Raw genomic sequence first — 23,102 nt, forward strand, 5'->3', positions numbered from 1 at the left:
TTTTAAAGATTTTATTTGTCAGAGAGAGCACAAGCAGGGGGAGCAGCAGAGGGAGAGGGAGAAGCAGGCTCCCCGCTGAGCAGGGACCCTGATGTGGAACTTGATCCCAGGACCCTGGGATCATGACCTGAGCCAAAGGCAGACGCTTAACTCACTGAGCCACGTCCCTTATGAATACACTTTTAAGAGAGAAAATATTGCATTCATTTCATCAACACTTTTCAGGGCATAAAATACCAATTACTCTCATTCCATGCCTTTGAGTTACTGGGCCTCAAAATACCTAAATCATTGTTGGTATGGCACCTATTATTATTATTATTATTATTAACATAAATGGGATGTTATGGCAGTCTTAAACTTAGCAGTTAATGAACAACTCCAGCAATTTTCTTAAGTATTAAAATCTCATTTTTTCCCTTTTAGGCTTCCTAACCAGGTTTGAATTAATACAACTAGTACCTCCAGGTAATGTGCCAGTAAATGCATTTCTAAAGTAGCTTATTTTGTTTGGAAAGGATTTTGTCATGACAGAATGGGATTGGTATTTACAAGTTGTGCTTTCTAGAACACTCCCTTTTTCCCCCACCGGTCTGTTGAATTCTGTCCATTCCTGGAAAAGTAACTTTATGGGTTTGGTGGCAGTAAGCATAAGCAGGCATTTGACTTTCTGTTTTTTCATAACTTTATCTAATTATCGTCAAATAATAAAATCGTGGCTCAGTTTCTTTCCAGTTGTTGCCTTTGACTTTGTTCTAATTTATGGGGCATGTGTGTGTGTGTAATACCCAAAACTGTCTTCTGTGTTAGATGCTAGAACAGGGTTGGCAAACTATAGGCCCCGGGCCAAACCCAGTTTGTTTTGTATGACTCGTGAGCTAAATTTCTACGTTTTTAAAAATTGAGATTCATATACTCTATGTTTAATTCATATACTACAAATTTCACTGTTGTCAAGTGTACAATTCAGTTGCTTTAGTATCTTTACAGAGTTGTGCAACCGTCACCCCTATCTTATTCCAGAACATTTTTATTATCCCAAAAAGAAACGCGTAGTCATTAGGAGTCCCTCTTCATTCTCTCTTCCCATAGCCCTGGCCACAACTAATCTACTTTCTCTGTTGGTTGGCCTATTCTGGACATTTAATGTCAATGGACTCAGACAATATGTGGCCTTTTGCGTCTGGCCCCTTTCACTTTGCATGTTTTCAAGGTGCATCCACGTTGTGGCATGTATCATTACTTCATTCCTTTTTAGGGCTGCATAATGTGCTTTTATGTGGATGTACCAAAGTTTGTTTATCTATTTGCTGGTTGAGGGACATTTGGGTTGTTTCCACTTTTTGCATATTATGAGTAACAGTGCTGTCAACATTCATGTACAAATTGTTGTGTGGGTACATGTTTTCAGTTCTCTTGGGTGTATACCTAGGAGTAGAATTTTTGTGTCATATGGTACCCCCGTGTTTAACTTTTTTTTTTTTTAAAGATTTTATTTATTTGAGAGAGAGAGAGTGCACACACACGTACATGCAAGCAGGGGCAGGGAGAGGGACAAGCAGACTCCATGTTGAGTGCAGAGCCTGACACAGGGCTCGATCCCACGAACCCTGAGATCATGACCTGAGCCAAAATCAGCAGTCAGATGCTTCACCGACTGACCACCCCAGGGACCCCTCCATGTTTAACTTTTTAAGGAACTGCCAAACTGTCTTCAGTTCTTACATTTTTTTGAATGGTTGGAAAAAATTTTTTATTTCATGATGTGAAAATTATATAAAATTCAGACTTCATTGTCCATAAAGTTTTATTGGAACACAACCATGCTCATTCGTTTAAATATTGTCTGTGGCTGCTTTTGTTTATGCTGGAGTTGAGTAGTTATGACCATGTGGTCTGCAAAGCCTAAAGTATTTACCGTCTTGCCCTTTACAGAAAAAGTGCTTGCTAGAATTGTGGGACTGTAGGAGGAAACTTTTCTGTGGTACCTTTGCTTCATATGTCTTTTTTTTCCTAAGGATTTATTTACTTGAGAGAACACAAGCATGGAGGAGGGGCAGAAGGAGAGGGAGAAGCAGACTCCCCGCTGAGCAGGGAGCCTGATGGGGGGCTCCATCCCAGGACCCTGGGATCATGACCTGAGCATAAGGCGGATGCTTAAACAACTGAGCCACCCAGGTGTCCCTACCTGGTGATTTGTGTGTGTGTGTGTGTGTGTGTGTGTGAGAGAGAGAGTGAGAGAGAGAGAGAGAGAGAGAATATTTAAGACTCAAACATTTCTAATTCTTTTTTGATCTTTGCTGTTATAGGTTTTTGCCTTTTTTCTTCCTTAAAATGAAAATAGCTTTACAATTTTTATTTGTTGCAAAAAGCATCCCCAAATGATGAGAAAACCTTTATAATTTGGTGAACATGTTTCTTGATATATCTCTGCGGACAGAAAAACACCTAGATACAAAATTTTTACATAATAGTGTCACATACATTTTCTTCTCTTTTTGGCTTCCCCCGTGATAGATCACTGTTGCATTGTCATTTCTAAAAGCATAGATGTACGTCATTATTATTATTATTTTTAAAGATTCTCATTTATTTATTTGAGAGAGAGAGAATGAGAGAGAGCACATGAGAGGGGGGAGGGTCAGAGGGAGAAGCAGACTCCCCGCTGAGCAGGGAGCCCGATGCGGGACTCGATCCAGGGACTCCAGGATCATGACCCGAGCCGAAGGCAGTCGCCTAACGAACTGAGCCACCCAGGCACCCTGTACGTCATTATTTTTAATGGCAGTAAAGAATTTCATCAATTTACTTATGTGTTTTTATAAGTCCGTGAAGAGTAGGGACATAACATTTGGGGTTTTGCTCTTTCACTGTACATTGTTATCTGTAGTTTGTCATTCTCAATAGCTGTGTGTTTTTCTGTAGTATTATAATTATCCTTAAATTGATATTGTTAAACATTTAGGCTTTGTCTTTCACATATTTATAAAGATTATTTTTTTTCTCTTGGTATATTTGTAAAGAATAGAATTACAGGAGTCCCCCGTATCTGTGGTTCTGCTTCCTATGGTTTCAGTTACCTGTGGCAACAACCATGGTCCAGAAGCAGATGATCCTCCTTCTGACATTGTCAGGAGGTCAGTAGTAGCCTAAAAACTGACTCACTCACCTCACTTCTTCTCATCACATAGGCATTTTATCAAATCACATCATCACAAGAAGGGTGAGTACATGCAATAAGATATTTTGCAAGAGACCACATTCACGTGACTGTTATTACAGTATATTGTTATAACTATTTTATTATTAGTTATTGTTGTTAATCTTTTACTAAGCCTAATTTATAAGTTAAACTTTACCGTAGGTAGTTATGCATAGGAAAAAAGGTAGTGTATATAGGATTCAGTACTGTCTGCAGTTTCAGGCATCCACTGGGGGTCTCGGAACTGTGGATAAGGGGGGACAACTGTACCAGACTGAACATCCATATCTTGTCACCTGGGAGTAAACTGATCGCCAGCACGTTTCCATTATTACTGTATTCAATAGTGTATGGCATGCCCCTTGCCCATAGCCTAGCTAATGCCGGATATTATCATTTGAATTTATTGTGTTTGCAAAGTATATAATTTCTTTCTTTATTTTTTTTAAAGATTTTATTTATTTATTTGACAGAGATACATAGCGAGAGAGGGAACACAAGCAGGGGGAGTGGGAGAGAGAGAAGCAGGCTTCCCACGGAGCAGGGAGCCCGATGCGGGGCTCGATCCCAGGACCCTGGGATCATGACCTGAGCCAAAGGCAGACGCTTAATAACTGAGCCACCCAGGCGCACCGTATATAATTTCTTTAAAATATATTTTACTATATGTGTTGGCCCCTTTTTAGATATGATTTGTGACAACCTAAAATTTAAAATTTACTTCTTAAAAATTTCCGTTTTCCCATAATTTGTTTTCTTTCTTTTCTTCTGTATAATGTGATTTTCAGTGTCCTTTGATTACTTGCAGAGTGATGTCTGGATGTTAACATTGCCCTTTGGTATATATTCCTGATATTTTTACCAAAGTTTTTAATAAGTTATGCTTAATGCATATGTATGTCTCCTGTTTTGTTGTATTCTTTTGATATTTTATTGTTTGAATCTTTCGTTTTCTTAAGAACATGGGAGAAGGAAAGTGAGTCTGGCAGCTTCCTGAGATAAAGCAGAGGTGGCCGTGGAGGCTTTTATGAGGATCATCGTTTTGCCAGCTGGGGCTGTACCTAGAACAAGACACGGGCCCCGAGGAGTTGAGGGGACGCGGAATTCTGTAGCTCTTTCTTCTGCCTCTCGGCCCACTGGCAGAAGCAGACCCTGAAAACAGAGAAGAACCCCACTTTCTGTGGATCTAAGGATAGGAACTCTTGTATATATCAGGGCTGTCTTAGGTAGAACAGAGGGAAGATCAGAGATGCTTCCTACCTGCTTTTCAGAAATTCTTACTGAATATTTTTCAGCCTAAAAGTGATAGGCTAAAATCAAGGTATTGAATTTTTATCCATAGTCAAGGTATTGAATTTTTTTCCATAGCTTTTTTTTTTTTTTCTTATTTGGCCTTATTTTATGTTCAAACATATATCAATGCAAATTGACAAGTTATATTTCGGTGTTAATGAAGTAGAAGCAGGCCCATTTTGATCTTATTTAGTTCTACATGAAGTTTTAAAAAATGACCCAATACCTGGGGCGCCTGGGTGGCTCGGTCAGTTAAGTGTCTGCCTTCGGCTCAGGTCATGATCTCAGGGTCCTGGGATCGAGCCCCGCATCAGGCTCCCTGCTCAGTGGGGAGCTTGCTTCTCCGTCTCCCTCTGCCCCTCCCCCTGCTTGTGCTCTCTCTCTCTCTCTCTCTGACAAATAAAAAAATAAAATCTTAAAAAAAAATAACCCAATACCTAAATACTCCTACTGTAAAAAGTTACCACAAAGTTAAAATAAAAAGTTAAAAACCACATTCGTCAACAACCTCTGACAATAATTACTACTAATAATTTGTTGTGTTTCTTTTTAGGTGTTTTCAGATATATGTATATGTAATGCATTTGGTGTATTCAATGAAATCTAAAATACATTTATATGTACACACGTATGTATACATGAATGTACTCTATATATCTAGTATTTAATATATGTGTGTTTAGTATACATATTGGTTGAATATACATAGTCTGCAACTTGCTTTTTAATATTTGATATATCTTAGATTACCATATGTTTTTCATGTGACCAGAAATCCACCTGTGAGAAGGTTGCGAGAGTAGTTCAAGGCCACGATGATTGGAGAACTTTGAGGCTGGGTGCATGCCTACAGGTTATAACTCAGAAGCTACTCAGATATGAAATGGAGGCTGTATGATACTTATTTTCCTCTTGTCTTCAGTCCTTGTATTGCGGATTGTCGTTTTTAGTAGCATTAGATTAGAATTGCTCAAAATAATTTCACTCGGCTTCAGGTGCATTACAGATCGGTCCACTAATTGGTCCAACATCTGCGTATTGAGGGTGTGCTCAGAACATGCCCCACACTGTGCTGTTGGTATCATGCCCGTGGCATGAGCCCTCTTGCTGTGCTGGTTCTCGATACTTGATAATTAAGCAAAAATGATTTGTCTCATGTAGGCAGCACCGTGGGGTCACAGGGGCTACATTTAGGTTCGCAGGGACCCATCCTTCACGTGGCTGAAATCCTTCACTTTTCATTTTGCTGCAGATACTATTTTATTGTTTGATGTTTATTCACATCGCTTTCCAACACACCTATAGTCAAAAGACATGTTATGACCGTTGTGTTAATGGCACGAGTCCCTTCGATGTGCCTATGGCTTTACCGCTAGCGATGTCCAAGGATTCGGCTCAGAAGCCACGAAGACTCCTCTGGCTCCTGTTTACAAAAGCTGGGAAAAAGCGAACGGACACAGGGGGGCAGCAGCTGATCCTGTCTGCGCGGCGCTTAGCTTTCTTTCTACCCATCTCTTAGATGAAAGCCTCTCGCCTGGGAGAAGGCTCGTGGGTTCCATCCAGCTGTAAACCGCTCACTCAGTGGGCACCATTCCCTCAGTCAGACTTCGTTTGATGCTTCGTAGTGGTGTTCACGAGGCATCGAGAGTGGAAGAACTCCTGCCCCAGATAACAGGGGTTTGAGATCCCGCTGAGCCGCGTGGCATCCCACGTGCGTCCTGCCCACGGAGCCGGTTTCCTTCTCTGTGCAGAAGGTGCCACGTGAGACTCCGTCACGGGGCAAGCTGTCAGTTCTGGTATGCTCCGTAAACAGTAGATTCTTCAAAACAACATTGTTACGAAAATGACTATTTTTCTCGAAGGCTCATTTGTTTTCCTTTTTTCGGGGGAAAAGTTTTTCACTGACGGCATTGATGATGTCCCAGTCTGAGCCTGTAAGAACGTGATTTCTTTCAGACATTTCCCTTGGCCTCTGAGAATCGCTCAGCCTGTGTATCTGCTCATTGTTTATAACCGAGGCTCCCGTAGCATCCCCTTGCTGTGCAGACATTTTTACACTGGGTGGCAGGTTGGACTCCAGAACACGACCAAAGCAGAGAGAGAGAGAGAGAGAGAGAGAAATGAGACACATCAGCCTTTTATTTCTCTTCTCCAATTTCAGTCTCTTTATTCCTGTGATTCCAAAGATAGGAGATGAGCCTGCCTCCGATTCTCTGGCCTCTTTATTTTTATTTTAATTCTTGCTAAATACACGCATCGTGATTTAGTAGCTGTCATGTTGGACGCAGTGAGAAGAGCTGGCCAAAAACCTATGGAAGGAGAAAGGAGAAGCCCAGTGTGGAGACCATCACACCGTGCATGTAGGGGTTTATTGGAGTAGGAGCATATGATCGAAAACACATGATGTCCAGAGACCAGTGTGGTGCTGGGACCTCTGCTGGGTTGGTGTCGTGGAGCGGTCCCGATGATGGCAGGTGATGTTAGGCAGTGTGCTCGGCACTTTATATATGTCATGTGCCCTCACAGTAGCCCCAGGGGGCAGGTACTATTATGACTTTTATGTTTTCCTGAAGAGGAAGCTGAAACTAGGAGATTATGTCATTTGCTCCTGGTCGCAGAGCTGGTAAATGGTGGAGCAGGGGTTTGAACCAGCTCTGTCTCAACCTAGAAACAGTTCTTAACCACCGAACCACATGCCTCAGTAGAAAGCTGTGTTTCGTTGCTAGTGATGGGTGAGGAGATTGTCACATCACCGCCCGTTTTCAGGTTGCACTTGTGAGGTCTCTGAGTGGAGGAAGTCTCTGGCCAGCAGAGTTGGGATGTCATGCCCATTACAGAGGGAGCCTGTCAAAGGAGCACTGATGAAAAGGAGGCTGGGATGAAGCAGAAGATCCATCTTAGAACTCCCCCCACCTTCCCACTGCCTCCCTGCCTTCCTCTTTATCATCAATGGACATTGTATATTCATTTGTGTAATTGTTCCTCACTTGTGGACTGTAAGCTCCGGGAAGGCAGGAATTATACCCATGGTGTTTCCTGTTATACACCCAGGATCTAGAATTCCCGGCACACGGTAGGTCCTCAGTGCATATTTCTTGAACGTATGAATGAAAAGAGATTGAAAAGATGGAAAAGAAGTGATTGAGAAATGAATGAAGGGTAGGAGTTGGAAAGATTTTAGAGGACTTTTCGTCCGTCTCCTTCTCTCACGGTGGTGGAAACTGAGTCTCAAAGAGGGTAACGAATGCTAACTGAGCACCTGATGTAAGCAGAGCCTTAAGTTCTCTCACGTCATCTGCTCGGAGGCAGCTCCAGGAGGCCACACGACATCTCTCTTTTCTGACCGCCTCTGAAATGCGGTTGTAAAAGGGCGCCTGGGTGGCTCAGTCGGTTGAGTGTCCGACTCTTGGTTTCAGCTCCGGTCGTGGTCTTGAGGTCCTGGGATCGAGCCCCGCATTGAGCCCCACCCCACTGAGTCGGCTTCTTTCCCTCTCCCTCTGCCCCTCTCCACCCCACTCTCTCTCTCTCTAAATAAACAAATTTTAAAAAATCTTTAAAATGTCCATCCTTAATGATCTCTCCAGGGGCCTGTGAGAGACACTGGCAGAATGGCCCCCTTCCAGGTGAGGCGGTCTTGGCTGGGGCCCGTGCTGGTAACTGCCCCGCACTCACACCCTCTAGGGACGTCCCTGCCAGGGATGGAGTAGTAAACGTAACACTCCCAGCACCGACAGGAGCAGGTCACAAACGCATGTGTGACGCCCGTCTTGGTTCGCGGTATGTTTTGGGTAGAAAGTGAAATAGGCGGGGCGTCTGGGTGGCTCGGTCGGTTAAGTGTCTGCCTTCAGCTCAGTTCATGATCCCGGGGTCCTGGGATCGAGCCCCGCATCGGGCTCCCTGCTCAGTGGGGAGTCTGCTTCTCCCTCTCCTACTCCCCCCTACTTGTGTCTCTCTCTGTCAAATAAATAAATAAATAAATAAATAAATCTTAAAAAAAAAAAAAAGAAAGTGAAACAGGGTAATGTGGTGGGGAGCACCAGGCTCCTTTAGGTTGGGGTACCTCCTTCTGATGAGATGACATTTCAGCCGAGGCCCCTCATTGGATAGGAGGGAGCCAGCCATGCAGAGATCCGGGGAAGGAAGACGACAGGGAGAACGCGGGGCAAGCATCTAAGGTAGAGGCGAGCTTGGTGTGTTTGAGGGACAGCAGGAAGGGCAGCAGGGCGGACATAGCATGAGCAAGGAGGAGAGTGGTAACAGATGATGGAGGAGGGGTTAGGCGAGGCTGATTACACGGAGTCTTGAAGGCCAGGGTAAGATGCTTAGGTTTTATTCTAGCAGGATGGGGAGCCCGTTGGAAGGTTTTAAGGAGATGGAAAGGCACAATGTGATGTATTTATAACATGGCAGTGTGTGGAGGACAGGTTTGAGTGCGGGACAGTGGAAGCAGGGAGACCAGCTCGGAGGCCGTGGCAGTGGTCGGGGAGACAGGTGGTGGGGCTGGGACCAGCCTGGTGGCCGTAAGGGTGGAGAGAGGACACAGATTTTAGATTTATTTTGGAGATGGAGTCAACAGGACTTAGCTAATGGGTTCATGTGAGGAGCGAAAGAGTGGAATCAAGGATAAATCCTAGATTTTTGGCTCAAGCATGTGGTATTGGTTCTTCTGATGGGAGGCTAAGGGAGAGCTTACTTGTCGGAAAAATTCAAGACTTCTGTTTTGGACCTGTTATCTCGGAGACATGAGGAGACGTTTAAAGTGAGACTTGAAAGATGAACAGGATTTCACCTGGAATGGGAAGGAAGAAAGGACGTTTTGGAAGGAACAGCGTGGGCTGAGGAAGTCTGTACGTAGCGGAGGAGGGGAAGATAGATCATCAGTCCTTGTGGCTGGTGCATGTCTGAGATGAGAGGAGAGCAGTGGAAAGACATGATATCGTGATGAAAAAGAGAGAATGCGTTCTTTTTGCACTTCGATCCTTAGGAGAACCCAAGCATTTGTGTTGAGTGGGATAAGTAGGACGATGTTAACCCGTCACATTTGATAATGTCAGGTGTTTTGTCCCGCTGATGTGCCAGAAATACACCTATCAGAGTTCTTCTCAAAATCAAATGGCGATCACCACATGGTAAAGCTACCTCATTGACTCTGGTTTCTTTTTTGGCGGTGCTCTGTGCAGGGGCCACTCTCGGTCTGAACCTCTGGTGTGGCAGCTGCTGCGTAGACAAGGAGGGCCCTGCTGGTAGCTTCTCAGTCCTCTTAGACCCAAGATCTTCTTTTGGTAATGAGTGTTTTGTAGCATCCCTTTTGCCATACTGAAATAATATTCATGGTTACTATAACCAGCTTACACAAATCGCTGCAAACGATGTAATATTTCAGCTGTAACAAAGGAGAAATAAAAGGAAAATGGTTTAAAACAAAATATGCATATCAATACACAAACGTTGAGCATAAGGAAGTATTTAGATGTGGTATGATTTTCAAAATAGCCAGTAGGGTCTCAGTAAAGATCTGAACACATTTGTTCCTTAATTTACATGGTAGCTGCATTCCTGAAAATTCAGTGTATTTTAAGATCATGCAAAGAAAATGCTCCGTGTTTGTATGTAACAGTGAGGTTCCAGGCTCAGCCGATTATAAAACAGCTTCTCACCTGAAAGAATGTTGTTATGACATTAGAATGTTGTGCGGGAGTGTCTTGAGCATTGCGAGACATCTTAGCACCTCTGGTTCCTGCCCATGAAATGTCCCCCAAAATTTTTGGGACTGTCCCTGTGGCTGGTACCAGTCCTGCAAAGAACCACAGCTTTGGCTGTTCTGTGGGCCATGGGGATGCTGATATCCCTGCGTCAGAGGACACGTTGACCCCCCATCCCCCAGTCTATGCTGTGACCTTTGTGTGAACGGGGCATTGTCTGCCTTGTTCCTGTTCTATCCCTAGGACTTGGCCCAAGGTGTGTCCTTAGAAAACATGGTTGAAGGAAAGGATGGGTGGATGCATCGATGGATGGACTGACGGAGGGATGAAAAGAGATTTTTCTCTTTGTTCTGTTTTGTGGAGCAATCCTTTAGTTTTTTTTCTTCTTCTCTGTTATGACTTGGGAAGGCTTTTAAAAATGATCCATGCGATAAGAAGTAGTAGAAATCTCTTCTACTCCACCTCTTGAATAACAGGTGCTTTGATCAAAATGTCTATTTTTATCTGAATGCCATCTCGGCTGTCACCTGTCTAAGCTTTTATTTTGTTAAACTCAGGAATGTAGATCATTTTGAGAATGTAAATCTACTTATGGCTTTTCTCCTTTCTTTCTAGTGTGGGAGGAGTTGGCCTGCTATGAAGAAAACACACGGGATTTTCTTTTCCCTGAACCCAAGCTGACACCTTCGCTCCCTGGGATGTGCAGGGAGGTGCTCATGAAGACGATTGCAGGGTTTCCAGTAAGTGGTTCGTGCCCAGCCTCGACTTCTGTGGGGAGAGATTCTTGGGACTTGGACATTTTATTTCTGACAGGGCTTGTTCTTGGGCTGATCACTTCATCTCGGTTAGTACCCCTGTGTAGCAGCCCTGTTTAGATGCCCCATTCAAAAACCAAATTATACTGATTCCCCCCACTGCTGATCTGAGAGGTGGTGGTGGGGGAGGGGTCTTAACCTAATCAGGCCAAATCATTGCCTTATTCACACTGTCACATACTTACAAGGATGCTTTTCCACCTCCTCTTAATGCAGACTAATGGAAAGATTTAATACCAGTTTATTTAATCGTAGCTATTGTTTTAGTAGTAATAATGCACTTGATCTTAGCCAAAAGGCCGAGAAGCGATTTTTTAGTAGTAATAATGAAAGCAAATAGAATCGTGAGAGTAATAATGCCGCCTCTCATTTATTTTGAACTTTCGGGTTTTCCTTTTTTTTTTTTTTTAAGATTTTATTTATTTATTTGACAGAGAGAGACACAGCGAGAGAGGGAACACAAGCAGGGGGAGTGGGAGAGGGAGAAGCAGGCTTCCCGCCGAGCAGGGAGCCCGATGCGGGGCTCGATCCCAGGACCCTGGGATCATGACCTGAGCGGAAGGCAGATGCTTAATGACTGAGCCGCCCAGGCGCCCCGAGGTTTTGGGTTTTCCTATGGTATGTTATTTTCGTGATGGCTCTCGTCAGCCAAGGCAGATGTCAAGAGTCTCCACTTAATGGCAAGGAAAGGGACAGAGGTTCACAGAAATACTACTAAGGATCTTAAAAGACACGGTAGTTATTCAGATAACAATCTGTTTTGCGGCATTACCTGAACCCAAATTCAGGACATTCATTTTGCTGGTATCTGTGATGGTTTCTAACCCCACAGCAGCTCTGACAATTTTCTCAACCTTTATGTTACTTGGATGGTCTCTGTTGGAAGGGCCACAGCTTTATGGATTTTTTTTTTTTAAAGATTTTATTTATTTATTTGACAGAGAGAGACACAGCAAGAGAGGGAACACAAGCAGGGGGAGTGGGAGAGGGAGAAGCAGGCTTCCCGCAGAGCAGGGAGCCCGATGCGGGGCTCGATCCCAGGACCCTGGGATCATGACCTGAGCCGAAGGCAGACGCTTAATGACTGAGCCACCCAGGTGCCCCCACAGCTTTATGAATTTAAAAAGCCTATTTAATACTCACCTTTTCTCTTACTCCCCCATGAATTGTTATTGTTATAATTTCGTAAAATGTTATCACTTCCTGTTTTGTTGAGAGTAAGTGCAGAATATGTAACATGAGGACCCTTGTTTCTGTGATGTTTATGATGACAGAACTTCTAGTTCTAATATTTCAAGCAGCAAACATGCATCCAAAGTTGGCCTCATCAGAATTGCTAATGAGCATAACTTTAAACACTTCATAATCTTTGACGGTTTGGTGAAGATCGCTGACACTGTTTTTTCCCCTCAGAGATACTCTTTGTCACTTATATCCGTGGTACTTGTGAGAAGGCTTGCCTTTATTATTTTGAGTTATTGGTATATTGCTCTTCAGACGCTAAAAGGACAAAAACTGGTGGGAATCAAGTAGGGGATACTCTTTATATTAACTTTGGTTTGCCTGAGTTTTCTGTGTAGTCAAAGCCGTCTGCAAACACGGGGCTGGTATGCAGCTGGGTATCACGACGAGGAGAAACACACGTTCTTGTCTTCTCCCAAATGTTGTCTCTGTTTAACTTCATGAGCATAAGTAGGAAGAAGAACGTATAGGAAGTTGTGTTTATAGTTATTTGTAAACGAAGGTAGTCATCAGAGAAAGGGCTTTAAACCGCAGGGAAAGATCCTCACACATTAGAGGTAAAGTATCAGTGAAGTTATGAAAACTATGTTTTAAACCATTTGTAGAAAGAAAGCGGAACTCAATTTCTCTCAAATGTTCTAGAAGGTAAAACAAAACCAGTCGCCACAGTTTTAATGACGGCTGACATTCGCTGCGTTCTCCCTAGATGCCAGGTATCGTGCTGAGTTTGATACGTGACTTATCTTGTTCCATCCTCCTTAACCCTGCAAGGTGGCTGCTATTCTTTTCCTGTCTTATGGTTGGGGAAGCTGGCAGAGGGAGTTTAAGAAATGTGCTCGAAGCCACAGGGCTGGTGAGTGATGGAGCAGGGTTCTCATGCTTTCTTGTCGGGCTTGGTCACTGCAAGAGGCTGATTCTCTCATGGATTACAGGTGCCAGTGAGGCAGATCATTCACTTCATTATTTTCTCTTAAGTTATTAATTCATTAAGAATTAGATTTATTTCCTCCACAAGAATGTGACTTTTTCTTGGTATTTTCATATTTCATTTTATTTCACTTGATACCTTGACAGCTTTTTCTCCCTCCTTTTCTTGGCAAGGTCAAGAATTTTGTTTTGTTTTGTTTTGTTCTGTTTGGGCTTTTTGCTTAATTTTAATTTTTTTTTTTTTAAACTGAGCTTTATGCCCAACGTGGGGCTCGAACTCACGACCCCAAGATCAAGAGTCGCACGCTCCACCGACTGAGCCAGCCAGGCGCCCCAAGAATTTTCTTTTTAATGTAATTTGTTTTCCTGTTAGGTCAAGACTGACTCTGTAAAGTAAGCAGAAAGAATATTATTATTTCTTAATTATTAACTTTTAGTTAATAATTTCATTTTTCCTTTAGTGCTGTGAGTCTAGAAAAATTGTACTGTTAAATCCATTTGTTGGCCTAACCATCATCACCCTCCTCCTGTTGCTAAGGAAACTGGGCAAGAGAGAGCCTGTAAATTTCAGCTCTAATCTATTATACTAAAATCAGTACTGCTGTGAAAAAGGAAGTACATCCCCCCTTATGGTCTGAAGTCATTGTCAGGAGTGGAGGTTATGGGAGGCGAACAAATTGTTGGATTCCTTGCAGGTAGAGCACCCTCCTCCTCCTCTTCCTCCCCAGGCAAACTGGAGCAGGGGTTTGAAGGCTGGCCAGGCAGCCACATGTGCAGAGGTTAAGTGTGGGCCCCGACTGTCTGGGTTCAGTCCCACTTGTGTCACTCAGTGACTGTGACTTTGGGTAATTACTTAGTCTCTGTGTACCTCAGTTTCCTCAGCTGAAAAATGCGCTAATAATAGTACTTCCCCCATCACATGAGGGTTAAATCTATGTGTCGTGTTTAGCATGCTCTCTGGCATATAGTCACGCATACGATGTGAACGGTTACAGTTTGTCGTACTGTCATTCAGGGGTTAACATGGCCTCCCCGCGAGGCGATGAGACAGAGGCACAAATCTGTGCCTCATGTGGTGACTTGTTCAGGCTTGGACAGCTGGGCCGCGGGGGACCCGAGGTTTGGTCCACGCAAGAGGTCTCGTGATTCCACCGGTCGCGCTGTGGACCTTGGAGCTCCCCCGCCCTCCTCTTCGTGTGGGCAGTCTCTTAACTGGAGGTCAAGCTGCTCTGGCCGTATGTCTTGTACGTTGTTTGACATATGCTTCCCCCCCCCCCCCGCATCATCGGGCTCTGCAGCAACGGGGCTCATGTGTTTGCAAGCCCAGAAATCTTGAGTCACCCCAGTCCAGGCCTACCATGTGTATGGGCATACTGCATTCTAGAGGCCAAGAAAAAAAAGGCGCCGAGGATCTAGGCTGTGCCTGTAAGAACTTGTTTTGCAGACCAGATGAATGCACAGGAATGAACGTGCAGAGGAAGGAATAAATAGGCAGGAAACAAGCTAACTCCTGGCTCTCCCGATCCCCAGTGTGTGACACCAGACAGACCCACCTCTCCAAGCTCCCTCCCATGTAAAATGGGGACATAATTGTGTGCTACCCAGGCTGTGTGTATATGTTTTATTTTTCAGCTTTACTGATGTATAATCAACAAATAAATATTGTATACATTTAAGGTGTACAACTTGATGTTTTGATATACAATGTGAAAGAATTGCCACAATCAAGCTAATTAACTTATCCATCACTTATTATTACTCGTTTAGCCTTTTCCTTTTTCTTTTATTTTTTCTCTTCCTTCCTTCCCTCCCTCCTTCCCTCTTCCTTCCTTCCTTCCTTCCTTCCTTCTTCCCTCCTTCCCTCCCTCCCTCCCTTTCTCTCTCTTTTTTCTTTCTTCCTTCCTTCCTTTCTTTCTTTCTTTCTCTCTCTCTTTCTTTCTTTCTTTCTTTCTTTCTTTCTTTCTTTCTTTCTTTCTTTCTTTCTTTCTTTCTTTCTTTTCTTTCTTTCCTTCGATGCTTAAGATCTACCCTTATAGAAAATTTCAAATTTACACTATAGTATTATTAACTATAGTCACATTGCTGTACATCAGATAGACCTCTAGAACTTAGTCATCTTGCATAATTTGTGCCCTTGACCACCATCTTCCCATTTCCCCCATCCTCCAGCCCCTGGCAAACAGCACTCTCTGCTTCTATGAGTTTGGCTGTTTCAGATCCCACACATAAGTAAGGCACACCATATTTGTCTCTCTGTGTCTGGCTTATTTCACTTAGCATAATGTCCTCTAGATTATTTTATGTTGTCATAAAAGGCAGAATTCCTTCTTTTTAAAGGCTGAATAGTATTCCATCATATATATATTTGTTACGTATATATTTTAGGTAATATGTGTGGATTATGCCAACTGCACAAAAAAGTAATTAGGTTCTTACATGCTTTCAAGTTAGATGGGGTGGGCTAAGAATCTATTTCCAGTAATTTTATTTGCTTCTTTTATGCTGTTTTATTTTTAGGGCATTGCTCCCAAAATAGAGTTTTCTACAAGGACAGCCATCAGAGAACGAGTGTTTCTGCAAAGAAACAGATTTTCTGTAAGTATAACCAAGAAGCCAGTGATAGGACTGTCATGAATTTTCTCCACAGATTTAAAGAATTTCAGCCCAAACTTGGTTACCAAGTTTAGATGGCAACTGGATGAATAGAAACCTAGAGATTTATCACTAGGTTTGAATTTCTATATTCAGACTATTTGTTCAGCCTATCACATTAGAGTGAGTGTGTTTGACATGTATTCATCATGATATAGTTGGTGGAACAGGGGATATAAAAGCTAAAATCACAAGTTTGACATAAGTAGGCTGGTTAGCTTTCTTGTTATTGTTTCACGACTTTTACTCTTGATCTTTTGAGTAACAGTGTTCCTTCTTTCTTTTGCTGAGGCCGCAGCTCAGAGTTGTATTTGTGGGTCCTCTAGGCCTTGGGGCATCCTTGAGCACCCCCTCCATTTCACTGTCATGTTCAGCCCTAATTTCCCCGTCACTCTGATTGCTTTCGGTCTTTCTTTTTACCTTGTTGTACATAATTTTTAATGATTTAAAATCCTTTGTAGAACAATATGGAAAATGAATGAATGTAATTTGTAAAGCTTCTTCAGGTACTTTGCTTGTCATCCCAAATCTTGCTTGGTGTCTTGGAAAATCCTTGGAAGTGTAGGCTGTGGGTTAGGGGTACTGAATGCAAAGGGTCACTAATCTGTGCAAAGCCATCAATCCTCTGGGCATCATAACTCATAATAGGAGGCAAATGATTAATTTTAAGGAAGGCATTGGCTGCTTTTTATTTTTTTAAACATTTTAAAAATTGATTTATTTATCTTAGAAAGAGAGAGAGAGAGAGAGAGCATGAGCAGGAGGGGCAGAGGGAGATGGAGAGAGAATCCCAAGCAGACTCTACACTGAGCACAGAGCCGGACATGGGGCTTGATCTCATGACCCTGAGATCACAACCTGAGCTGAAATCAAGAGTTGGTTGCTAACTGACTGAGCCACCCAGGCGCCCCTGCACTGTTTGCTTTTTAGTTTTTCCCTATTTACCCACTATTTTCTCCAGTCTGATATGGGTGCACAGTGATCTTTCAGTCTGTCTCTCTCTTCCACTCCGCCATTTTAATCTTGTTTTGGCCTCTTAATATAGGTCTTCCATTAAGTGTTAACTTTTTAAAGTAATAGCTCTTACCATTTTTTTTTCTTATAACAAAAGTATTTAGTTTAGAAAACTAGAAAATTCAGATAAGCAAACAGGACAAAATAAAAATAAAATTGCCTGTCATTCTTATTATGTAGGGATGGGCATGACTCATTTTTTTGAGTATATTCTTCAGTACACACACATACACACACACGCACATATTATTTTAATTTTAAAAGACTAGGATCATGCAATACTGCGTATAATTTTGTATCTTTCCTTTTCATTTAATATGCTATGGACATGTTTCTCACATCCTTTTTTAAGATTTATTTATTTATTTTAGAGAGAGAAAGAGAGCACGAGCGGGGGGAGGGGCAGTAGGAGATGGAGAGAGAGAATCTCAAGCAGACTCCACACTGTGGGTGGAGCCTGATGCGGGGGTCCATCTCACAGCCCTGAAATCATGACCTGAGCCAAAATCAAGAGTCGGATGCTTCACCGACTGAGCCACCCAGGCGCCCCGTTTCTCACATCCTTAAGTATTCTTACGCCAGGCAGTTTTTCACGGCTTTATAGTTAGCTGTTGTGTGGACGTACCATGATTGGGTCAGTGGTTTTCCTGTTGTTGGGCACTTCACTGAGACAGTAGTCAGAGTCCAGTCAGGGAAACAAACCACACCTGTTCTTTTAGTAAAAAGGTTTAATTAATTAAATGTTTTTTAAAAAAAGGCCAAACAGGGGTTGAAGGACTGAAGGGTAAAAGGGTCACTGAAGTGACAGACATAGTAACTAGAGGAAGCAGCTTCCATCCCTAGGGCTGGGGAACCAGGGGAAGAGGTGGGGTCATCATGGACGTAGGAGCCTGAGGAAGAGACCCCACACAGGTGGGACCAGACCTGTGGGAAGGGGCTGCTTGCCTGGGCCCTTCCTTGGGGGTTCAGAGGCGGGGCTCTGATGAATGGGACTCAGACCTCTGTGAGGGACAGTGCTCACTGCTGGTGCCTCTGGAGCTTGGAGGGCGGGTCCTGTGGGGCAGGACTCAAAGCTCCGGGGCGGGGGTACTCTGGCTGGCTGGTGCTGGGAGGTCTGAGCGGGGCACGGTGAGGCTCGGTCTGGGGTTATGGGGGGAAAACTATACACTGGCACCGTGTGCCTCTCTCAAGGTGAAGCCTGGTTGCTGGGGTGACGCTGTCGGGAATAGAAAGAAGGCAGAACTGGGAGTGGGAGTCCTGGCTTCCTCCTCCCGGCTCGCAGCCTCCTTCTAGCGCCTCCTAGTGGTGGAGCCTCTGCTGAACAGCTGAAAAGAGCAGAAGGGATTGCCCCAGTACCCTAAAGCTGAATATTAGAGCAAGGTGGGTTTGGAGCGGAGTGGGAACTGCTTACTCACCAGGATAGCTGATTTCTCATTTTTTGAATGGTTATAAGAATGTCTGTAGCTGGGGCGCCTGGGTGGCTCAGTTAGCTAAGCATCTGCCTTCGGCTCAGGTCATGATCTCAGGGTCCTGGGATCGAGCCCCGCATCGGGCTCCCTGCTCAACGGGAAGCCTGCTTCTCCCTCTCCCTCTGCCCCTGCTAGTGTTCTCTCTCTCAAATAAATAAAATAAAATCTTTTTTTAAAAAGAAAAAGAATGTAGCTATACACATACATAATTATTTCCTTATAATAAATTCCTTGAAAAATTGCTGGACCCGGATGTGGGCCAGATTCGCCCCCCCCATCAATCATCATGATGAGGGAGGAGTGTCTGATACCTTCCAACTTTCTCCTACTGCAAATAATTTTCACTGTTTCTGGTTGAAATATATTACGCCAGCGAGTTATAACTACTAGTGATGTTAAGCTGAGCTGAAGAAAAACTAAGGAAAGAATACCCTTTCTTAAGTTCATGTTTGGCAAATCTGAGATGTTCAGTCTTCTTCCTTAGTTAAATAAAGGTCAGTTCAATATAGTTATATTCTGATTGAATTTTTCTTTTTTCTCCATTTCCCATTTTTAAAAACAGTGTTTCTTGTTTTGGTTTCAGGAAGAAAGATATAATAAGTCAAGAAGGCCTTTATCTGCAACAGATGGACCCAGGCTCCCCATAAATAATATGAAGACGAAGCCAAAGGAGAGTAACCTCAACAGACTGCCCCAAAGCATGCGGTCCCGTGCTCCCTCTCCCGTCTCCCCCGGGCGCTGCTTTCACGACCAGCCAGCTCAGCTGAACCTTGGAAATAACATCAGAATCTCCGGGGGAAGCAAACCTCCATTTGTAGTTAGACATGTGAGCCTAAAATTTGTTTTCAGAGTCTGGGAGGGTGAAGGTGTGAATGAGGACAAAATCCAAGAAGGTTGGGCCATAAAAACAAATGGGTGATATTAAATAAAGAGGGAATTCATTTTTTTTTTTTTTGAGCTAGAAACATTTTATTTTTTTATCTATTATTTTTTTATGTATTTTTGTATTATGTTCAATTAGCCAACATAGAGTACATCATTAGTTTTGGATGTAGTGTTTAACGATTCCTTAGTCGCTTATAACAACACCCAGTGCTCATCACCACACGTGCCCTCCTCAATACCCATCACCCAGTTACCCAGTTACCCTGTCCCCCCACCACCCCTCCCCTCTGAAACCCTCAGTTTGTTTCCCGGAGTCCAGAGTCTCTCATGGTTTGTCTCCCTCTCTGATTTCTTCCCCTTCAGTTTTCCCTCCCTTCCCTGTGGTCCTCTATATTATTCCTTATGTTCCGCATATGAGTAAAACCATATGATAATGGTCTTTCTCTGCCTGACTTATTTTACTTAGCATAATCCCCTCCAGTTCCATCCATGTTGATGCACATGGTGGGTATTCATCCTTTCTGATGGCTGAGTAACAGTCCATTGTATATATGAGCCACATCTTCTTTATCCATTCATCTGTTCATTTTTTTAAAAGATTTTATTTGTTTATTTATTTATTTATTTATTTATCAGAGGGAAAGAGAGAGCACAAGCATGGAGGAGGGGCAGAGGCAGAGGGAGAAGCAGACTCCCAGCTGAGCAGGGAGCCCGATGCGGGGCTCGATGCGGGGCTCGATCCCAGGACCCTGAGATCATGAGCCAAAGGCAAATGCTTAACCGACTGAGCCACCCAGGTGCCCCTAAAGAGGGAATTCAAATTGAATAATAACTATGATTAGATGAAGTTCGCTGCCTAGAGTCATTGTCAGGAAAGTCATACAAAGATGTCTCGTGCAGAGGACTTGCTCAGTAAATGTCAGTCATCCCTATTTTTAATTTTTGCAAATTATTAATAGAGTGTGATGCCTGATTGTGACAACCTGCCGTTTTTTTATCCAGAAGGATCAGCGAACTGACGGGTAGAAGACACACATAACAAAGGCCGGCATGTGCTCTGTAGCAATAGAAAATGACAGCTTCCTCCGTTTTAAAGAAAACTGCTTGAGTTTTTAAAATGAAGTTGTTGTTCATTGTCAGGACAAATGTGTCTGCAGGAAGAAGCAATGGTGTGCCTACTCAAAGCCCTTCCTTAAAGCTATCTTAGATTTAGCCCCCAGGAAGTAGTGGGTAAATGTAATCACACTAGCCTCCTGACATTGTGTTGCCTGTGAAAGTAATGGAAAATAGAGAAAAATTAAAAAAAATTACCTATTGGCTTACCAGCATAATATGAATAAAAATTTTATTTCATTTAGTGCATTTCCTTTCACTTTTTACAATTTCATAAGGTTTTTTACCCCACAAAGTTGTAATTATGCTGGACATACAGATTAGTTTCTCAATATGTATATGGTTACTATTACATTAAAAGCATTTCCTATAGCACGTTGTGGTTAATGACTTATTCTCTAAGAGTTCTTATAACTCCAGTAATTAACTGTGCATATTCTTGCCAAGTTGATAACTTGGCTTAAAGTCACCGGTGGTGATGTTTATGCATTGGACATAAGATATGAAGCATGGTCAGCCCCGAAGTGAGGGTGCTGTTGATTGGGACGACGGTATGCAAAGCTGGTTTGTAGGTACAACAGATGTTATTTGGCTAGAAACCATAGAACAGCTGTTTTCCTTGTGGTCACCTGGGTAAAAATGGCAAAAGTCTAGCAACCAGTCTTTAAACATGGCTTTATAAAAATATTGTTGAATTGAATTTATTGGACAGTCTGCTTCATTCCATTTGAAATAGATTTTTGTGAAGTACACTGTAGTCGAGGCCCCTTGGGCTAAATAATCTTAAAATCTTGGTAGACTTTGTAGGGAATAAAACTGGCTTGATATTTATTTTATTTAACAAATTCTTGTACAACCTCTACTATGTACCATGCTTCATACATACTAACTCTTTTATTTAGCCAGATTTCCTGATCGTATGTGATGTTTCTTTAAGTAGAAGCATTAAAATTTAGAGGGCCTAATGTCGTGAAGGCTAGACATTCTAATCAATATGTTTCTGAAAGTAGGATGAAGAATAACATTATCACTTGCCTTCTTGAAATTAAAAAAAAAAAGAAAGAAACAAGTTAAAAAAAAAATCCAGCAACTCTATGTCATAAATATTCTGGAGGAGTCCCTATTTCAAGTGTTTGGACCTGCTTACAGATCGTGTTATCCGATTCAGGAAAATAAGGTCACATTCATTAAAATAATGCAGTTGCCACTATTCTTTTTTTTCAAGGTTCTAGACACTCAGATTGGAAGGGAGTGTGGATGGCTGAAATGTCAGCTGGTGATAATCCCTTGTCTTCAGGGAGGACCCCACTTAGGCCGGCACTGCTCACTGTTCAGGAACATGAAACCTCTGTCCTGTTTTGAAGTATTTTGAAATAAACTTCACTTGCTCTTTTCTGAGCTCGACCCTGAACCTGTGGTTAGAATATAATTTGTGTCCGACTTTATGCTAACATTTAGCCCATACCTACGTGTTTAAGCCTCAGTGAAATAGGGACAAACAGCTTCCCTTGTTGGGATAACATTTAACGTGCACGGAGACTGTGATTTAATTTGTTCCTAGCCTCTTACCTGCATGGCCCACAGTTGAGGGGGAAAAAGGCATTACAGGTAATGAGGAGAGGGTAACGCAAGCGATGGTGGGTTCAAATCATATTTCTTCCCTTTCTTTCAGGTGGACAGTGCAAAGCCTTTTGGTGAGAATATTTCAGAGTATCAGTCCTGGAAGTCAAGAAGAAAACTTAAGTTTTCAAACTTGCCTTTTCCGGGGAGAAGAGGTACTCGAGTTTCTCATTACCCCCCGTACATTCCCCAGTGGGAACGAATGCATCCTTCTAAATCTTCTTTCATTCTGGGGCATCCTGAGTTTCTCTGGAAACCAGAGGCCTAATTCTCAAGTAGCGTCCAGCTGTGGAGTTTGCAGGGTGGGAGCTCCCCCGGAGCAGAGCCAGATGAGAAGCTGTCCCTTGCCCAGTTTCCCTAGCCGTTGAAGGATTGTGCTCTGAGTAATGCTACCACCCATGTGCTCTGTTGCAGGTGCGCCCTGGCTGGGCTGGACACGCAGGGGGCAGCTTGTCCTGGTGTGAACGCCCTCAGGGAACACTGAGAGCTCACAGATGAGGCTTGCCGTTTCTCTAGACGGGAAAGAGTGGGAGCTTGGTGGAGATCAGGAGGTGTAACATTTGCTTTACAAGATTCCGGGTCAGAGAGGAGAGGAGCCAACGCTCCCTGAAGGGAGATTCAGTGTGGCTAAGGCAGGGAATCCCAACCGTGGAGGCATCAGGACCCTTTTGCGTTCTTAAATATTATTGAGGACCCCGGAGCACTTTTGTTTATGCGGATGAGATCTATTAATATTTAGCATATTAGAAATGGAAGCTGAGAAATTTGTAAAATACAGGAGTACACAAATACACATTCTGTTAGCCATTCCGAGTGGTGATGTCATGACACATCATGTAGCTTTTGGAAAATTCCATTGTATGGTTGTGAGAGAATGAGAAAAAGAGAACTCATGTCTTAGTGTTATTAGAAGAGTCTTCACCTTGCAGATCTCCTGAAAGTTCTTGGGGAGATCCCTGGGGAGATCCCTGGGGAGATCCCTGGGTGCACCATATGTTGAGAGTCACTGAGTTAATGCATCCCTTGGTGGCATTGACCTTATGATTGAACCCCCTGCACCATGTCAGCCCTGAAGGTCATGGCAGTGAAGTTCATCCATTCCTGAACTTGATCAAAATGCTGGCCCGTTTTCTTGACTCCTGGTGGAACTGGACCTAGACCATCCCTG

General features: G+C 43.1%; 1 protein-coding gene across 6 annotated transcripts in view; it reads left to right on the top strand.

The window, feature by feature from the left end:
* SPATA6L (spermatogenesis associated 6 like) overlaps positions 1–23,102 on the top strand; it is a 46,091-nt gene that overhangs the window by 10,760 nt on the left and 12,229 nt on the right. For 4 of the 6 annotated variants that reach the window (XM_036101221.2, XM_036101227.2, XM_036101220.2 and 1 more), the window contains 5 exons: positions 427–468; positions 10,813–10,937; positions 15,699–15,776; positions 18,900–19,142; positions 21,987–22,089. In XM_036101221.2, coding sequence (XP_035957114.1) covers positions 427–468; positions 10,813–10,937; positions 15,699–15,776; positions 18,900–19,142; positions 21,987–22,089 — 591 coding nt within the window. The remainder of the gene's footprint in view (positions 1–426; positions 469–10,812; positions 10,938–15,698; positions 15,777–18,899; positions 19,143–21,986; positions 22,090–23,102) is intronic. The other 2 variants (XM_036101225.2, XM_036101223.2) reach the window with 1 other exon arrangement.

Source organism: Halichoerus grypus, chromosome 14 (genome assembly GCF_964656455.1).
Source record: "Halichoerus grypus chromosome 14, mHalGry1.hap1.1, whole genome shotgun sequence".
Classification (NCBI taxonomy): domain Eukaryota; kingdom Metazoa; phylum Chordata; class Mammalia; order Carnivora; family Phocidae; genus Halichoerus; species Halichoerus grypus.